This window comes from Acanthaster planci, linkage group LG11 (assembly GCF_054643075.1).
Source record: "Acanthaster planci isolate LZ-2023a linkage group LG11, COTS_SCS, whole genome shotgun sequence".
In the NCBI taxonomy this organism is placed as follows: domain Eukaryota; kingdom Metazoa; phylum Echinodermata; class Asteroidea; order Valvatida; family Acanthasteridae; genus Acanthaster; species Acanthaster planci.
In genome coordinates this window covers 17,815,833-17,832,580 of record NC_141787.1, presented here as the reverse complement: position 1 = coordinate 17,832,580, position 16,748 = coordinate 17,815,833, and the positions used below count along the sequence as shown (strand labels likewise).

The 16,748-nt window shown below is 40.9% G+C and overlaps 1 protein-coding gene across 3 annotated transcripts; it reads right to left on the bottom strand.

Annotated features, from left to right (window-relative positions):
- Positions 1-468: 468 nt before the first annotated feature.
- On the bottom strand, positions 469-16,424 carry LOC147797537 (uncharacterized). Of its 3 annotated transcripts, none has more exons than XM_087143548.1 (20): positions 16,084-16,422; positions 15,504-15,575; positions 14,898-14,957; positions 14,289-14,357; positions 10,719-10,790; positions 10,141-10,212; positions 9,903-9,971; positions 9,313-9,384; positions 9,129-9,221; positions 8,208-8,282; positions 7,836-7,907; positions 7,253-7,327; positions 6,746-6,889; positions 6,255-6,323; positions 5,939-6,013; positions 5,446-5,517; positions 5,074-5,130; positions 4,226-4,407; positions 2,242-4,116; positions 469-2,058 (listed from the first exon to the last, which is right to left on the bottom strand). In XM_087143548.1, exons 1-20 carry the CDS (start codon positions 16,293-16,295, stop codon positions 1,868-1,870), a joined length of 3,678 nt encoding a protein of 1,225 aa, XP_086999674.1. In that variant the 5' UTR covers positions 16,296-16,422; the 3' UTR covers positions 469-1,867. The 3 variants fall into 3 exon arrangements, with proteins under 3 accessions (XP_086999674.1, XP_086999675.1, XP_086999676.1); XM_087143549.1 differs by having other exon boundaries at positions 8,208-8,279; positions 16,084-16,421; XM_087143550.1 differs by lacking the exon at positions 7,253-7,327 and having other exon boundaries at positions 16,084-16,424.
- Between the last annotated feature and the right edge of the window lie 324 nt (positions 16,425-16,748).

Sequence of the window (16,748 nt, the reverse complement as noted above, 5' to 3'; positions counted from 1 at the left end):
AGTAAACTGCCAATACACTGCAACGGTATTGTCAATGCGGGAGTTATTGTTCCATACACCAATCTCATGCTTCATGAGAATATGTGAGGCCCGCGTTTCACACCAATCCGTCTCTGGCAATTCTGTTCCATAAGCGTTGGAAGGCTCTGGAAACTTAAAGTACAGGTACAACAATTTCTGGATGACAGGAAAACCTGTCATCTTGACTAAGCAAGTGATTGGGAGCTGAATCTAATTCCAGAAAAGACATTTTGTGAACTGAGTCTACTGTTCGGTACTTTGAGGTTTCTATTCCCCCATATTGTCGCGACGAGAGTCAACTTGCGTCCCTCGCTGTTTCGCCTGTTTCGCCAGCAATTCGTTTAAGGTGAATTGGACCAGGGTTCCAGCTTATTTGCTCTGTCAAAATTACTTACTTTTCTTACACACGAACATTACCCAATAAAGGCACACTTTTGTTAAACCGTATTGCTTTTGATGTGTTAAAACTTTTAATTATCTGACCGCATTGTTTCTTTGAGCATTGTAATTTCTATTTGATTTTCTGTTGCATCCATGAAAATTAAAGCTTTTGGGATCATTTGCATTTACTAATAGTTTGGAGATTTTAGGGGATGTGGAGAAGCGCTGCAAAAGGGAAAACATACCTAGACGATCTTCCTCCTATATGTATTACACCTACTGTGTAATGAGTGTAGACTGTACATTTGGTGTCTAAATCAAATCTAAATTAAAAATTACATAGAAAACAAGAGAAACTATTCATGTAAGTATGAACAATACCGGTAGTGAATTATAGTGAGTAATATGTATGCTAACACCGGAAAGTCATCCCTGACATGGTTAAGATACAGATTGATAAATAGGATTCATGGAAGAAAAAAGACACAGTGGATTACAACTTAAACGAAATTTAAAGATCAATTGTTTTTCCAACGAACCGTTTTTTCAGGTCAAAAGTGACAAAATGGTCTGGAACGAATTACACGCTTTTGCCAAGCTGCACGGACCATGTCAAATCGTATCGTATAGTCTACATTCACCAAGTTCGTGAGGTACAAAATGTGCAATCACACAATCGTTATTGGATTCACTTGTAAGTTGATTATGTCTAACCTTAAAGTATGCATGTTGTTAAACATTATATTGGTTCTCAAGTGAAGAGGTTCTATAGCTCTATGGTTCAGCAATGTGCACAAGGACCTATCCCGTAAACCATCTACGTTTGCTTCGTGTAGCTTGTGGTAAAATAACCCTTCAGGAACGTTCAGAGCAACCTTGGACCTCATATGCGTGTCCACCAATTGCGCAGTGCGTTGCATTGCGTTATTGCGCAGTACCGCTCCATTCTGGTCACGCCGGAGAAACGACTGTTTGGCGACTTAGTTCATTTCAGAAATATGCGATTGTGGTAGAGTCATCAGGAAATAAATGTGGCTCCGTTAACTTGAAGACACTTGAGCATGTGACCTGTACATGTATGCTGTTACCAATTTTCGAATACCTATGTAATTATAAGCTGTAGTTTATAGTGCATACAAAACACAGTCCAAAACTGAAATTCGAGTCCATGTAATGACAGTCTTTAACTCACATTTTTACCAATTTAACACTACGTACATGACCAATTGAATCTATGTACACCACAACCTGACAACACCATATCTACCATGATAATCATCACTGATGCAAACTGTCTGGAAAAAATGAATAATAGTTAAAAATGATAAAAATTTTAAAATTAAAAATACAAAAAAAATGATTAAAGAACAAAATTAAACCTCATAAGCTGGAACTCCAGGCTTGCCTACTTTCTATCTCTTTGTATAGACTTAGGCCGTGTACATTGTGTTCATTGTCGTGTCCATTACTCCGGGTATTCTATTTGCACGTCTGCGGAGAAATCTTGTTCGGTGTCATCAAGGAAGTGATACCACTCTGATCGACGTTGTGAGGGTCGATGACAACAACTGGCGCATACTGTAGCGATGCATCCTCCGTGGCGACAGCAGCATCCATGTCTCCACAAAGCCTTCGCTCCAGTCCACAGTAAAGTCACTACAGCAATGAAAGCAGAGAGAGATAACATTTTCTCCTCAGTATTTGCCAGAACATATTTCTTTTGCATAGTTTTCATTGAGAGACACTGAGTTGTCCATAACATTAAGTTTGACTTGCATGCTTTCTTGAAGAATTTAATCATTAAGCTTATAAACGAGATCGTGGGAAAAAGATACTTACCCACGACAAACACAATAATGCTGAGGTTCAGACACACAAGAATGACAGACAGGATCTCCTTCCTCTCCTCGCCGGATTGGCTGTGTTCACTGGGCAACAGAAGCAGTGACGCCGCCAGCAGGTTTAGGAGAATGGTGCCCAGTGAGCACATCTGCAGGCGATGCTCTGCAGCATCCTTCATGGGCTTGACGTAGGCGTGCAGGAGAAGAAAGCCGACCGAAATGACGATGGTTGCAAACATGGTAAAGTGGTCGTCGGGGCCGTACAGCAGCACAAACAGCGTTTGGACGATTTTGCGAGCAAGTTCCAAGATCTCCCAGTACCAGAACTGCGGTTTATAGTTTTCACACAGGAAACTTTCCCAGGTGAATTCTTCCTGACTCGTGGGTTCCAAATGCAGCAGCGGCTCACCGTCGTCAGTCTGGTCAGAGCCTCCATGACTTTCACCAACACGACCGGCATTTAAACTATGAGCCCCACCAGCAACATCAAGCAGAGGCCGATCCTCACTTTCCCGTCTCCCGCATTCATCCCTGGTAGACTGCTCAACGTCTTCTGATTCCAACAAGATACCCGGAATGCCCTTTGCCCGTTTTCTATTGGTCCACCACAAGAGGAGAAGCAACACCAACGGAAAACCAACAACATAAGAGAGGGCGACTTCGGCAGCGTGGTTATAAGAAACATGCTGTTGTGTTCGGCAATCAATCGAGTAATCAGCCCGAAGTCTAGTGACGCTTACAGAGTCGTCCTTGTTTACATAAAAGAGTTGACATCCAGAGGGTAACAGGGTAAGTATCACACTGGACAAGCTTGGATAGGAAACAAAGAGCAGTATGACCACAAACAAGTAACACCTCTGCTTAGTTTTGGCTACAAGACCTGTTCGTTTTTCAACAGGCATATTCCTTGTCTTCAAGTAACACTTGGTTAAGCTGTAATAACAGCAGGCTGCGAACGTAACGAGTGCCACAAAACTAGTGCCGACCAGGAACTCAATGTAGATTTCAGGATAGGTGAATCTTGGGAAATAACATCTGGGACTGATAATTAACCGCATTATATTCACCTCCAGCAGCCTAAAGAGAGAGCCGACACTTGTCAGTATCCTCGGCCATGAAATTTCATCCAAAGCCGCGAATATCTCCCCCGTGACCTGGTAAAAGCCCAGTAAAATTTTGCCTCGAGCCAGCAGCACGCTGACAGGAGACCGGCCTTTCTTTCGGCCCTTGCGTATTTGCCAAGCGGTGACTATAACGATCAACGCAATGACAGTCAACAGTAGAAGGACCTCAAGGAGGAACCACCACCACTCAGGACATTTGAAGCAGTGGTCAAACCACGGGTAAAAAGACGGACTGCACTGGGCGCAAAGCCACCCCGTGTAGCCTTCCGCACAGGTGACGTTAATACCGCCCATCTCAGCGTTGACGCACGGCTCACTACGAGGACATCGATGGACTTTAGGCAACACGCCTAGAAACCTCGTGGTCTCATTGTCGTATTCCTTGGTCTCTGTGAGCACATTTTGGACGAATCGTTGATAAGATTGATAGTTGTCAGCCCTGCCCCAGTCCCAGGTCCACCAGAATCCAGGTAACAGATGTTGGTATTCACCTGAACAGTTGACTCCTTCGTTTGGGCAGAGTTGGCATTCACCGAACCGATCTGTACGGAAGAAGTTATCAAGACAAGGACAAGCACGAAAGCCAGCGTGGAGGCTTTTATTGGTGCCCGTTGGACACACCGTACAGTTGGCAGGACTGGTACCAGGATGGGCCTCTGGTGTAACGTAAGTCCCATTGTTGCATCTTTGGCAATTGATACCTTGAGAGGCGTTCGCTACTTGGCCGGTCTTGATTTGGTAAAATCCACCTGTGTGCCAGAGAAAAAAATGCAAAAGCGATGTGACAAACAGTAACACCTATGGAAAACCTCCGATTGCACACTGAGGAGATGTATGTTTGTCCGAAGGGCTGTATACCTGGTGGGCATGCTACGCAACTGCTGTTTGTCCACGAAGTTCCAAACGTGCCCTGGGGGCACGGAGTGCACTCCCATGGGCCATCCTTGTACTTTGTGCAGTGAAATCCCGACCGGCTAAATATATTCGCTAAATCCTTGGGCACATCTATTGGCTGGGCGAACCCGTCCCCAACTAATTCGCTGTGTGAGAAGAGACGGGGAAAACAAAACGAAGTTACTAAGAGTCAGGCATTAGAGTGAAAATTTTTCACACGAACGTAGTCAAAATGATATGAAAAGAAACTGTCTGTTATAGATGAATCCCAACATGACGCTTTTAGCGTCGATCTGCACCCTTCCCCATTTGAAAACGAGGCTGTATTCGTCAGCTTCAATTCTTAACACGATCAGACGATTGAAAGCAAGGAGTTGAGACACGAGATACATAAAGGTATGTTAAATTCAGACTTTTGAGCTGCAAATTTTCGTGGGAGAGTCTTTCAGGATGACTCTACACATAAAATCAAAAGAAAAAATAACGTCAATTGACCGCAAACTAACGTATCTGCATGTGCAGTGGGCGTGGTTTAAACTGAGGTGGCGTCACACTTACGAACCGGATACTGCCTGTACTCTGTCGACTCCGCGGGCGCGCGCAACTAAGTTCAGCACAGAGAGCCTTGGTTTCGATGCGGATAAGCGCAGACGCCGCTAATGCGAAATCCCTGTATAGGCTATTGTGTGGGCAGCGTGTAAGGAGTACCGTACATTGTTTACCAAATTCATAGGACACATTCAGACTTCCATCATACGTTGCACGTGATTTAATCATTATCGACTCCAAATTACTGATCCATCCATACTCACATTGTTAAATCAGTCCTATTCATCAGGGGTACAAATTCTAAAGTATTCTCGATTGTTCTGAAAAGAAAATTGCATTAACAGGCTTTTCAATTGACACTCATGAAATGACCCTTTTGTTTTGTTCTGAGGACCCCCTTGAAGAAATTTTCATATCTCCAAAGATCCTGAAAGTAAATTCAATTATAACAAGATGAATTATGTAGAAATATCCCGTTTCATCTTTTTTTTGAAACTTCCTAACTTGGAAGGGTGTCTTATTATCAGTAGAAGAAACTCCGACCATCTAGGTTTGACATATAGTTTTGTTACAGGTATATTATGGAGGAAGTCGATGGATACATATTACCAAATTTAATTGCAAAGTAGACTTACACGTAACTGTCTTTACCAAGATCTTGCCAAACAGTTTCAGGAATTCTCCTCAAGTTGTTGCCATACAAAGATCTGACATTCAAATACACAGTAAAATTAAATAACAATAAAAAGGTAGATATGTGAATGGAAAGTTGATAATTTAGAAACACTACATGCAAACATTTTTACGCCTTTTAAACACCTTCCTGGTAACACTCAATGAACGCGTTTTGGTGTTAATAATCCAAAGCTACATACGTTTTATTTTTAAACAAGTGGTGATGTGTTAATAAATTTATACATTTACATAATGGCACACTTGGGTGTTTATAACAGGGCACAAAAACACTGTTATCAGATGGTTACCTTTTCTAAATATGAAAAACGTCTACATATGAAATGTCCACAAAAGGTGTTTTATTTTGAATAGTTAAATGCCTACAATTAAGGCAAAGATGCGTTCATAATTTGCGTTGGTTTTAACTATGTAAGGACGGAGGCAGTGACTCACACGTAATCGAGGGTGTTGTTCCTGGTTGCAAATGACCGCTCCCCTAAGGACGACAGTTGGGACTGGAATAAGTATCTGCCAAAATAATCCATCCAATTTATTGGTTTGGTTTAAAAGGAACTTTTATAGCTCTGTTATAGCGCGAGGGTTGTAACTTTATGAATGAATGAATGAATGAATGAATGACTACGTGTACTAACCTCATTTAAGAAGTGGTTTAATTCTTATCACAAGATTCTACGTCTGCCAAAAAATCCATCTAGACTTCTTTTTTCTCTTTTGTCTGATGTTGCCATTAAAGACTGTTCATACTCACAGACGCGTCAGTTTGGTATCGTGAAACAGCCAGTCCACTAGTTCAGTGATTGGATTGTCAAATAGCATTCTGAAGGGAAAATGCAAGAATATTCCTGATCATCACAGGTTTTAAAGCTGCAGTTTAAAAGTCGAAAACCAAACAGCATCATCTGCAGAGAAAACACAGGAACGGCTTTCTCTGCCCGGGCATCTTTGTTCTTCCTGTGGGGTTTGGTTTATTGTGCGGTATGGTTTGTTTGTTTTTTTCCTATTGTATGGGGTTGGGTTAGTTTGGTTTGATTTTGTTTAGTTTTGTCTCACTGGCGTGTGATTGGGGCACTGCACCCTTCTGGCTGTTGGGGGGGAGGTTCGCTAGCGGGGCAACTGCCCCTTGTGGTAACTCTCACCTCTCCCCTTTGCCCGCCTCTCAGAAAAGCCTGGCTACGCCATTGTTTTATCTGGTCTTTCTTTGAGAAGTATTTCGTGTCAATTTAAGAATGTTGAACTCACAAATATCGAAGCGATCGAAGTCCTCTAAACACCCCCTCCTGCAGAACACTGATTCTGTTTCGTTGTAAGTAGAGATTACGGAGGTCTGTCTGTGACCGGAAAAGTTCAGTGGGGATGAAAGTCAGCTGATTGGATGATAAGTCCCTAAAATGACACGGAGAAGATGAATCAAACAAAGGATGTGTCCAGAACTCACTGCTGGCAAGGACGTTAAAACAAATATTTGATGCATACAGTGGCAGAAGTTACATCTGAATGGTATCTTTCACCGTCGCTGTTGCGCCAATCACGTCGCACAAAATTCATCTCTACACAAAAGTGACAACACGTTTTGGCTTACCTATGGATTTTTCAAAAAAGCTTTTTCGCGTCTTTTATGAATGGTTGCATTTTACTTAAATGAAAATCAGAACAAAATTAAAGAGAAGCGAATAGGCCTATACACTTGAATAAAAAGAACGAACTTGATTAAAAGAGAAACCGTTTCCAGCACGTTTAACTTCTTACAGCGTTACTATTGAAGTGTAGTGAAACGTATCCTCCGGCACACCTTCAGAAACGAGTCTGTTGTTGGACAGTTTACTGCAATGTTCAAAAGACTTCAGTGTTATTGCGTGTCTTTGGTTGTAACAGGAGTCCAAATTTAAAGATGTCACTTTGCGTGAGGAGATCTGGCGTGACGCAGCTGCGTCCCTCCTCAAAATCACACCGTCTTCGGGTATTTGAATTCTGAAAGCAGAACTCAGCCAAATTTGTACTCCGAAATAATCTGTCAGGGGTTGTCACTATGAGAAGAAACCGTGAAAAAAATTCGTCTTAGGTTATAGCGCGTGAAAGAAATATATGTTGGAAAGATTTTATTTATTTATTTTTTCATTTTAGGTTCTCGTAGTTTCTTCAAAAGGGGGATCGTGTGATTTGGAGTTTAAACTTCAAGGTAAACGCTTTGAAGTCGAACTGGAATATTTCAATCATCAAAACTGGAAGTGAAGTTTCGAGGTACAAATGGTTTTGAAATCTAAAGCATTCTGTTTAATTTGTAATTTTATCGATATACGCGTATGACGTTGTTATTCAGGAGAACACTTACATCAGTCCAATTTCTGTCAAATTTTCAAACATATTGCTTGGCAGAGAAGTCAGCTCGTTTTCGTCTAAATACCTAGAAAATACAGAGAGGAAAACATTACCTGCTAAATTTTCAAAGAAATATTCAAAAGCCAGACCAACCTATAACCAAAACATTTGGAGTTAGAAAAGGACAGACAAGTTCATTTCCCATTCACTTTTCTCTAACCAGGAACATTTTGAAACAAAACCAGTGTAGGGAAATACAAGTAAGTGAATTCGAAAAACAGTAAAACATTGGTCTATTTTAAATCTACCGAGTGCTCTCGTTTCTTTACCCACCATAATTTATCCCAATGGTCGTACAATGAAAATCAATATTTAAGTCACTCACAGCTCCGTGAAACCTTTGATTCCGTGAAATGCTTCCGGGGAGACGCGTCGTACCTTATTTTCAGTAAAACTACTGCTGATAAAACACACGGTAATGGCTTCAAGTTATAGATGTTACATGAGCTAGACTAATGATTCGTGTTAGTCCGGTTCCCAGGCCCCCAAAATCCATTTTTTCAGAGATCTGAATAGGTTGCTGCCCTTTCCGAAATTGACCGAAATGTTTTGAGCCCATTTCGTCGTTTTTTGGGTAGTGTCGTCCATAATTCATTAATATTGGGCGTGTACACGTTACAGCAACTCGCAGATTCTATCAATTCAATTCTTAAAAAAAAAGGAAGCTCTTTTTATATTCATCTCCAATTTTGCAGAGTTACTAAAAAAACCTCAGGAACAAGCGAGCATTGGATTTCAAACGAAGCTATCAGCCGTCAAGCTATATTTTTACGATAAGCAGCCAGCTTAGGTGCAGATTAAAATATCGACAAGAATATAATATCAAATCAGTGCTCTGAAATATGTGATTGGCGAGCTTTCGGTAACTGAGTACCTTCTTCAGGGCAAGTAGACTCAGTTCTGCCTGCTTGCCCTGAAGAAGGTACTCAGTTATCAAAAGCTGCTTGCTCTGAAGAAGGTACTTAGTTATCAAAAGCTCGGCAATCACATATTTCAGAGCACTGATTTGATACTATATTCTTGTCGATATTCTGATCACGGTGCTACGCAGCCCTTCCATATTTCTTAGGTGCAGATTAAATCCTGAATTTGCTCCTGTGTGCGATTACTACTAACGGTTACAAAAGTGTGGGATGTAATGACCCGGTAGCAATATATTTCTGCAGTATTTCAAAGGACGCTTAAATCAGTCGACATTTACTTTCATATTCTAATGCCAGATTCAAGTGTCGTATATAGTACTCACAGTGTTTGCATGTATTTGTAGGGTTTCTGTCGTTTCGTCTGATCGAGAAACAGCCCAGATGGAATTTCCTCCAACTTACAGTTTGAGAGAGTTCTGCATTGCGAACAATGACTATAAATTGTTAAAGAAGTGCCAATCGCCCTGACGCAAAAACATATCCTTATGACATTGGAGCAACGCTTACATAAAATACAGATTCCGTACTCTCCCAAAGGTGTGTGGCCTTAAAATCTTCAAGTTATCCCGGGTCATCCACCTATTTCAACAGAATAAAAAAAAATCAATTGCAGATCATTAAGGCCTAGAATACAAAGTTTGTTGTTGGTATGTTTTGTATGTTTGTAATAATTTTATTCCGGGGGCAGTGTTTGTTCTGTACATGGTCATATGTGTCCAACAATCTTATTTTAGTTTTTTTGAGTGTATTAAATTCTCATTTCTTGTTTTTCTGTGATCATGGAACGAGGAATCATGTCCCCCAGGAACGAAGGGGGACAACTTTAATACAATTGTCCTTTTTCCTTCCTTGAACAAAACTCTCAAAACGAATGACTTTCTAAACTTCATTGTTTGAGGTAAATGATCCTTTTATCAAATTTAGTTGAAAAGTACATCTATAAACAAAGCTAAATACAGCTGAGTATTTCGTTTGTGTACGTCTTTTTCGTTTGCTCGATTGTTCTTTCATTTCTTATTTTTTTCATTAATCCTTCATCCAACCCACGAGCTTAAAATGTATATCAAAGTTAACGAGATTCTCATAATTCTACTTACAAGTACATAAACTGTAATCCCTCTGTGATAACTGGTCCAAGTTCTTCAATCGCGTTTTTACTCAATTTCCTAAAATAAAAAAAGGAACAAGTAAAATACAATTTCCATTAAAATTGTTATGGGGATAGTGGCGTTTCCATAGTGTTGGGGCTTTCAGTTTTTAACTTCACTAAAAAGCCTACCCCGACTGGATACGCCAATGATTTACTAATCTAAATTTTAATTAATTCCGACTTACAAATGCTGAATATTCGTCGGTCCCTCAAACGCTCCAGGCTGTATTTCCGAAATTTCGTTTTCTTTCAAGTTCCTGTGGTATGAAGTAACGGAAGGACGCACATAATTTACCACAGTATGACATTTTCCCGAAATATTGTACTGACGATATCCTGCAAGTTTTAATGATCTAACGAAGTATCTGACGTCAGTTATCTCAGGACGTTGCCGTCTTACTTTTAAGAATGTCATCATCCTGTCATAAACGTTTTCAGACTGTCGATATTTAGTCATCGTCAGCCTGAAGTATAAAAGATATTAACAAGTTGGGTGGCAGTACGGTTGGCAAAGTCCGCGCATAATGTCGTTGTATACAGCCGTAATATCAGAATGTTTTGCGCATTACCGTCAATTAGTCCGATCCAGAAAAATACTACTCCAAACCTCACCCGGAACAACTTGCTCATCGATAAGATCGCTCATCGATCTTGATAAGTCTCTAGAGTTTGATATTTTTATTGAGATTAAAGTACCATATTGTACACCACGGAGAAGGGAATGAAGTTTGGAAATTAACTTCTTGACCAACATAATACTTACAGACCATTCAAGTCAGTGCATCTTTTGAAGGTGCCTGTCTCCAGGACTCTAATGCGGTTCTCCTCAAAATTACTGTGGATAGAATTGAATGCATACATGTAGGCCTACAATATAAAACGTACTTTGGTGCAGTCCTTCAAATAGCAAAGGTTCAAATACTGCTCCAGTAAGTATCTTTATTAAACCTTGCTTGCGTTAACTTTCAATTCCAACTAGAATAAACTGTAAAATGACCTAATAGCCAGGGCTTGCTAATCAATATTGAAGATTTTTTACAGGGGAAGATTTGCCAATCTGCTATAAAATGTATAACAAGAAATACTTGGTCAAGGTCAGAGGGAAGGGCGCTCTAGCGATAAGTAGGTTAAAGTTGTGTAAAGTCGGTGCTCCACACTCAACCGCGCAGCAATTCAAAGAAAACAACACACACCTCATTGTACCAATTTTCAAAAGATAGCAAGAAGTAAGACAAAATTTGCAGTAAAATGATTTAATAAATAAATAAAACAACAGCAGCAGCAAATGATAATAACAGCAGCAGAACAGTAGACGCAGCAGAAGAAAAACAGCAGCAGTACACGCAACAGCGGCAGTAGAAACAACAGCAGCAGTAGATACAACGGCAGCAGAAACAACAACAGCACCAGAAACAACAGCAGTAGCAGAAACAACAGCAGCGGTATAAATAACAGCAGCAGGAGAAACAATAGCAGCAGCAGAAACAGCAGCAGTAGAAACAACAGCAGCAGCAAGTTATAACAACAGCAGCAAATAATAATAACAGCAGCAGAAGAGACAGAAACAGTAGAAGCAGCAGCAGAAACAGCAGCAGAAGCAGAAACAACAGCAGCAGTAGAAACAACTGCAGCAGTAGAAACAACAGCAGCAGCAGCAGCAGTAGCAGCAGAAATAACAATAAAAGCAGCAGCACCATCGATTTGCCGCTATACAAAAGACTCTGATAGTCAGTGCGTCAATGTATCGCTACGATGTGCTAGGATCCTGCAGGGAATCAGTCTTTGGCATAGGCCTTCCATGATTGAAGAAATGAAATAAATAATGCATTGATAAGCAGGACGAAGTTTCCATTAAATTGATTATTCAGCTGTGAATGTAAAATGTACTGATTTGTAAAATTTAGGGATCAAAATGTAACATGATCAACTTAGGTAAAGGCCTGTCCTTTTAATTGGCTTTTTATTGATCAAACTTAACTGTTGTGTAGGGAGGTTCCAAGTGATGAAATTCGGAATACAATTTTGACATCACCCATTTTAAGATTTTTCATATATTATACTTGCTTTGATTATTGTCGATTATCTCCAGTTAAAAAAATTGTATACATTGTGCTCATTTTTACTACTGCAGTGCCGTCTCTGCTAGAGTTAACCAAAACACTCACCGGAGGTCACGCACAACAAACAAACTTCAACTTATTTGACTTTTGTACATGCAGTTCATGATGGTTTGAAATTTAAATATGGCTCCTTATCTGAAGTTTTGTATTATTGAAATTATTCATTCTTTTCCCAATTTTGCTGTCCTAAATTCTTGTAGTCACAGATCCAAGCCCTGCTCACTGAGTTTAATTGCTTACCGTACATGTATTGTAAGCGTTACATGTATCTCTCTTGGACGGCACGTGGGCTCCACGCACGGCATGCAGTGCCAGCCCAATTTCCACAGGTAACTTTTTTGTTGTGATTTGCATTGCTTTATTTCACTACTTAATGGAGTATTTGTGAACGCTTATTCCGCTCATTTTATCCGCTTGTGATGAGTTTGATGGCAGATTGGAGGCGATGAAGAATTTTAAAAGGTAATACTTGGAATTAGTTGATTGAGGGAGTACTGCGGTGAAGGGCTGTAGGATTTTGTGTATTGGTGGCATACATGCACGTGGCGTGGCGGCGTGCTGTCTGCCTGTACGGGTGCAGCTATGGTGAAGGATAAATTGTGTATTACACTGGTCTTAAGGTTTTCTTGGCAGTGAGGAATAATTCAACTGGAAATGGATAATTGTTCAATGAGGGTTGTCAACTTTTTTTCTTTCTGTTGAACTAGAGTGTCTGCGTAGGTTATACTGTATATTGGTGCATTTAGGGACATTACGAATGACTGTGTGTGCAAGTTTGGTTAGCCAGCGGCTGGGGTTGGCTTGAATACTTGTGTTTCTCCCTTGATGCCCAATGTAGACACTGTGCCTACATAAACACATGGTAGTCAAATTTCACGTTGTACCGGACCATGTTTATTAAATGTATCTTCAATTCTTCCTAATTTTCTACAAATTGTAAGTCTTTAATGTAATTGGTTGTAACTTAAAACTAATGAGTGCCTGCTGAATTTCCACTGGTCGGGTCTCTGACCCCAAACAATAAATCTCCAGAGGCACAGTTTTGACCGTGAAGGCTGTGAGTTCTTGGGAGTTCCACCAACCCACTGATCCCCCCTGCTTTCTTACCCCACCCCGGACCTGCGTGGCTTCTTCCAAGTGCCCTGGAGTGAAGTCTTCCCAGTATCAGGCACGAACCCCACCCCCCTAGAAGACAACAACCCCTCTACAGTTGCTTGAGCTTTTCAGTAATATGAAAAAGTACTTTATTTAGAGGTGTGATTCCTGTACTTTTTTTTTTTACTATATACATACATTTTGACGAAACATACTTCCGCCTATAATGGAAATGGAAACGTAGCATCTGAAATCTGCCCAGTTGTCGAAATTACATCCTATTTCAATGTTTTCACTCATGAACAATTTTCGAGAGGTCGTTGATAGGTTGGATTGCTCCGTCTATCTGACTAACAAAACGCTAAATCTAAATTTACTACGTACATTTGTCAATTGCTTAATCCCAGAATTTTTAAATTACTTTTACTTATTATTCGATGCTCTCGTCTTCTGAGGTTTATTTGCGCTGATTGAAATCCTGCTGGCTCACACATAATTTTCTATCATTCACGTGTAGATTCAGATTTAGCCGCGCACAAGTTTGCCTGCTTCTGTTACTAGGGGCACGGTACCCTTCCCTATAGCCGAGTTTAATGACATATTGTCGTGTTTGATAGGTCATTGTACACAAAGATGCCCAGTGGCCGAACTTACCCTGTAAACCATCTTTGTCAATATGCAACATAGGCGCTGTGCCCTGGTCTCTGAAAAATGCGGAGGGTCCTACGAAAACTTGAGGGCTCTTAAAATAGCAAAGTGAAACAGAGGCATACGCGTGAAGTTTCTTAATAGCGTCACGGTTTTCACAGAATTTCCAGTTGTTGAAGCTTTACATTTGTCCAGCACAGCAACGTAGGCCTGAAGTAATGAGGCTTCAACTCTACCCAGCTCTATGAAATTGGTGATAGTAGGCCTATGCGTAAATCAGAGAGTGGCTCACGAAGCAGTTATGCTTGGGCGAAACGGAACACTTGATAGGGCCCTGCACTGCTAAGAGCTAAAAAAAAAAAGGTCAGTGACGTGTGTGTTTTTTTTTTTGGGGGGGGATTCCGGTACAACACAAGATGTATTTGAGGACACTTCCAATTAACAAAGTTCTGGCTCAACACTGCACTTACGCTGATAGTAAATTGATACCATTTTTCACGATCGGCTTGATGTCTTGTAGTCGATTCCCGTACGCGTTGCTGCAAAAACACGAAAGCGAAATGTTGGTGCTTAAGATGTGAATGCTGCACAAAAACCAGTCTGGTCCCCCTCATCGCCACAACCCTGGCTGCACTTGTATGGAAAATCATGGGCATATAGCATTAGGCCTAAGATGGCGATATATTTCTTTTGTTCACCGATGGCATTTACATGAATTTGAGAACGCATTTTGGTGGCGTAAATTCACTCCGTACAGACACATAATCAAGCAGGTAACAAACATTAGTTCAATTCTTTGTTATGGTCTGGTTACCTCTTGTTTTCCATTGTACTGAGTTGTTAATTGTTTTTCTGGTAATAAATCACTTGTGCTTACTTGGTACCAGTACGATTACATTTAATATGAATATTATGCACATACGTGCAACGAGGCCACTGCTCGTCTACTATATGCTGCCCGAGAGAACATGAAAGACCAAAGGAAGGTCATACTTATCGAGGTCGAAGGTATATGATACGAACAACAAAATGTTATTTCTTTGTGCAATACCGTTCTAACCATGTCACATTTTACTTACACTATTCTGACGGACTCTGGCAATTCAAAGGGTTTCTCGATCAGGTTGCTAGTTAGGTTTCTGGAGGTGAAAAGGAAGCCAAACGGTACAGCATCTCTTATTTACCACCAACCCTCGTAGTGAAATGTTGGGAGGCGTCAGTGGAATGTAGAATGAAAATTGTCCAAAGTGGGAATACATGGTAAAGGTTTTCCCGGGAAAGAAAAGGGCAGTTAAACGGACAAGGCCAAATTAAATGGAAAACATGGGGAAAAAACTCATACTCCATGAGAAGAACAAAAGAATGTACCAGTTTCAAGCAGACCGATAAATTCAATTTCTATTGGTTTTAAGAGACCGTCCCGTTGGTCGGCATACATAGCGGGCCCAGCGGTTGACGAAGTACCTGCTTGAATGAGGCACTATACATAATTATCATGGATAAATGTGTGTTTGAAATAACTGCAGTAAAATTGTTGGACAAATTTTTTTTGAAAACTTGTTCTGAATTTCTGATTCCAAAGGCATTCATAAATGATGTACATGATGCAAGTAACCTCTCGTACCATGATTTTCGTCAAAAACAGAAATTATTTTGGGTAGTACCCAATTGAATTAAAAACTTACATCTTATACAGGGACTTCAATTCCAACAAACCGTCGTAAGGTATCTCACGCAAGAAATTTTCTCCCAGTTCGCTGTTGAGAAAGAAACGGGGACTTTAATGCAAAGCAAATGTAAGTCGGATATCTGCGCCTTGCAACACCTTTTTTTATGTGGAAGCCCGAGAAAACGCAGTTGTCTACTGTAGTAGGTTTATGAACAACGGCGCTTCAAAATTAACGATAAAAATTTCTCCTTCAGGATCACTGGCCCTATTAAATACATGTACTAGCTTTCCCAAACATTTAGATTGAGTAACATTATGTACGGTTGGACCATGCAAAGAGATCGCCTTCGGGAATATCAGTGGCTCTGAAAAGAACCGGCGGAGGAAAAATGCTTTGCTTCAATTTCTTGCCACTTTGGTACAAGGAGGAGGCCTAATTTTCATTTCGTAATTAGCAGTACACGAATTACTGTCATTTGCTGCTTTGGTAACTGCTTGACATATAATTGTGGAAAATTTGTTTGCTTTTCCACTGATCATAGTTTGCAGACCCTTGCCGGGCTAAACCACCACCGTGATGCTTTTACCATACTTACAGCGACACAGTGTCATTGGGGATGCCCGAGGGTAGTTCCCTGAGGCCTTTGCCCGTACATATGACGGCGTGCAGATGCTCGATACACTCGCACACATCACAGGCGTCCCCCGTTGAGTTCATCGCGACCACCGAGGTCGCGAAGGTGAAAAGTAGTACCAGACAGACCATGATCGACGCACCCGGAATATGTCCTCTGTTACAGCCCGGCATTACCGTGCCGTCAGTGTTAATGCTGTGCTATCGTTGAAAAGCGAGGCGGCTTTTATGTGGCGGATATATTCCTTCATGGTACAATGCGATCACACCTTTCGTGCAGGTATTGCTGTACGGTATTTAAAGGGTATTCCCCCTGTGCCTACCGTTAACGTTGCTGCCTTATAGCACTTTTCCCACCAGTTTCTGTTTCTTTTGTACTATTGTGATGCATTCATTTTACAATGCGATTACCCCCAAAGAATCTTTTTTCAAGGAGTATATGGGGTTCCCCACTCTATTGTTCAAGTAAAACTGAGATGCCGTTGAACCGCAGAAATGCTATGATTGTTCCTGGGGGCACTTACTGAAGAAGATGCACGGTATAGGGTGAACTGGCCCAATTTAAGCTCCATTGAAAAAAGTTTGGAGCCCCATGGCTGGCAACTGAAGTCCCTCAGGCCTCTCAAA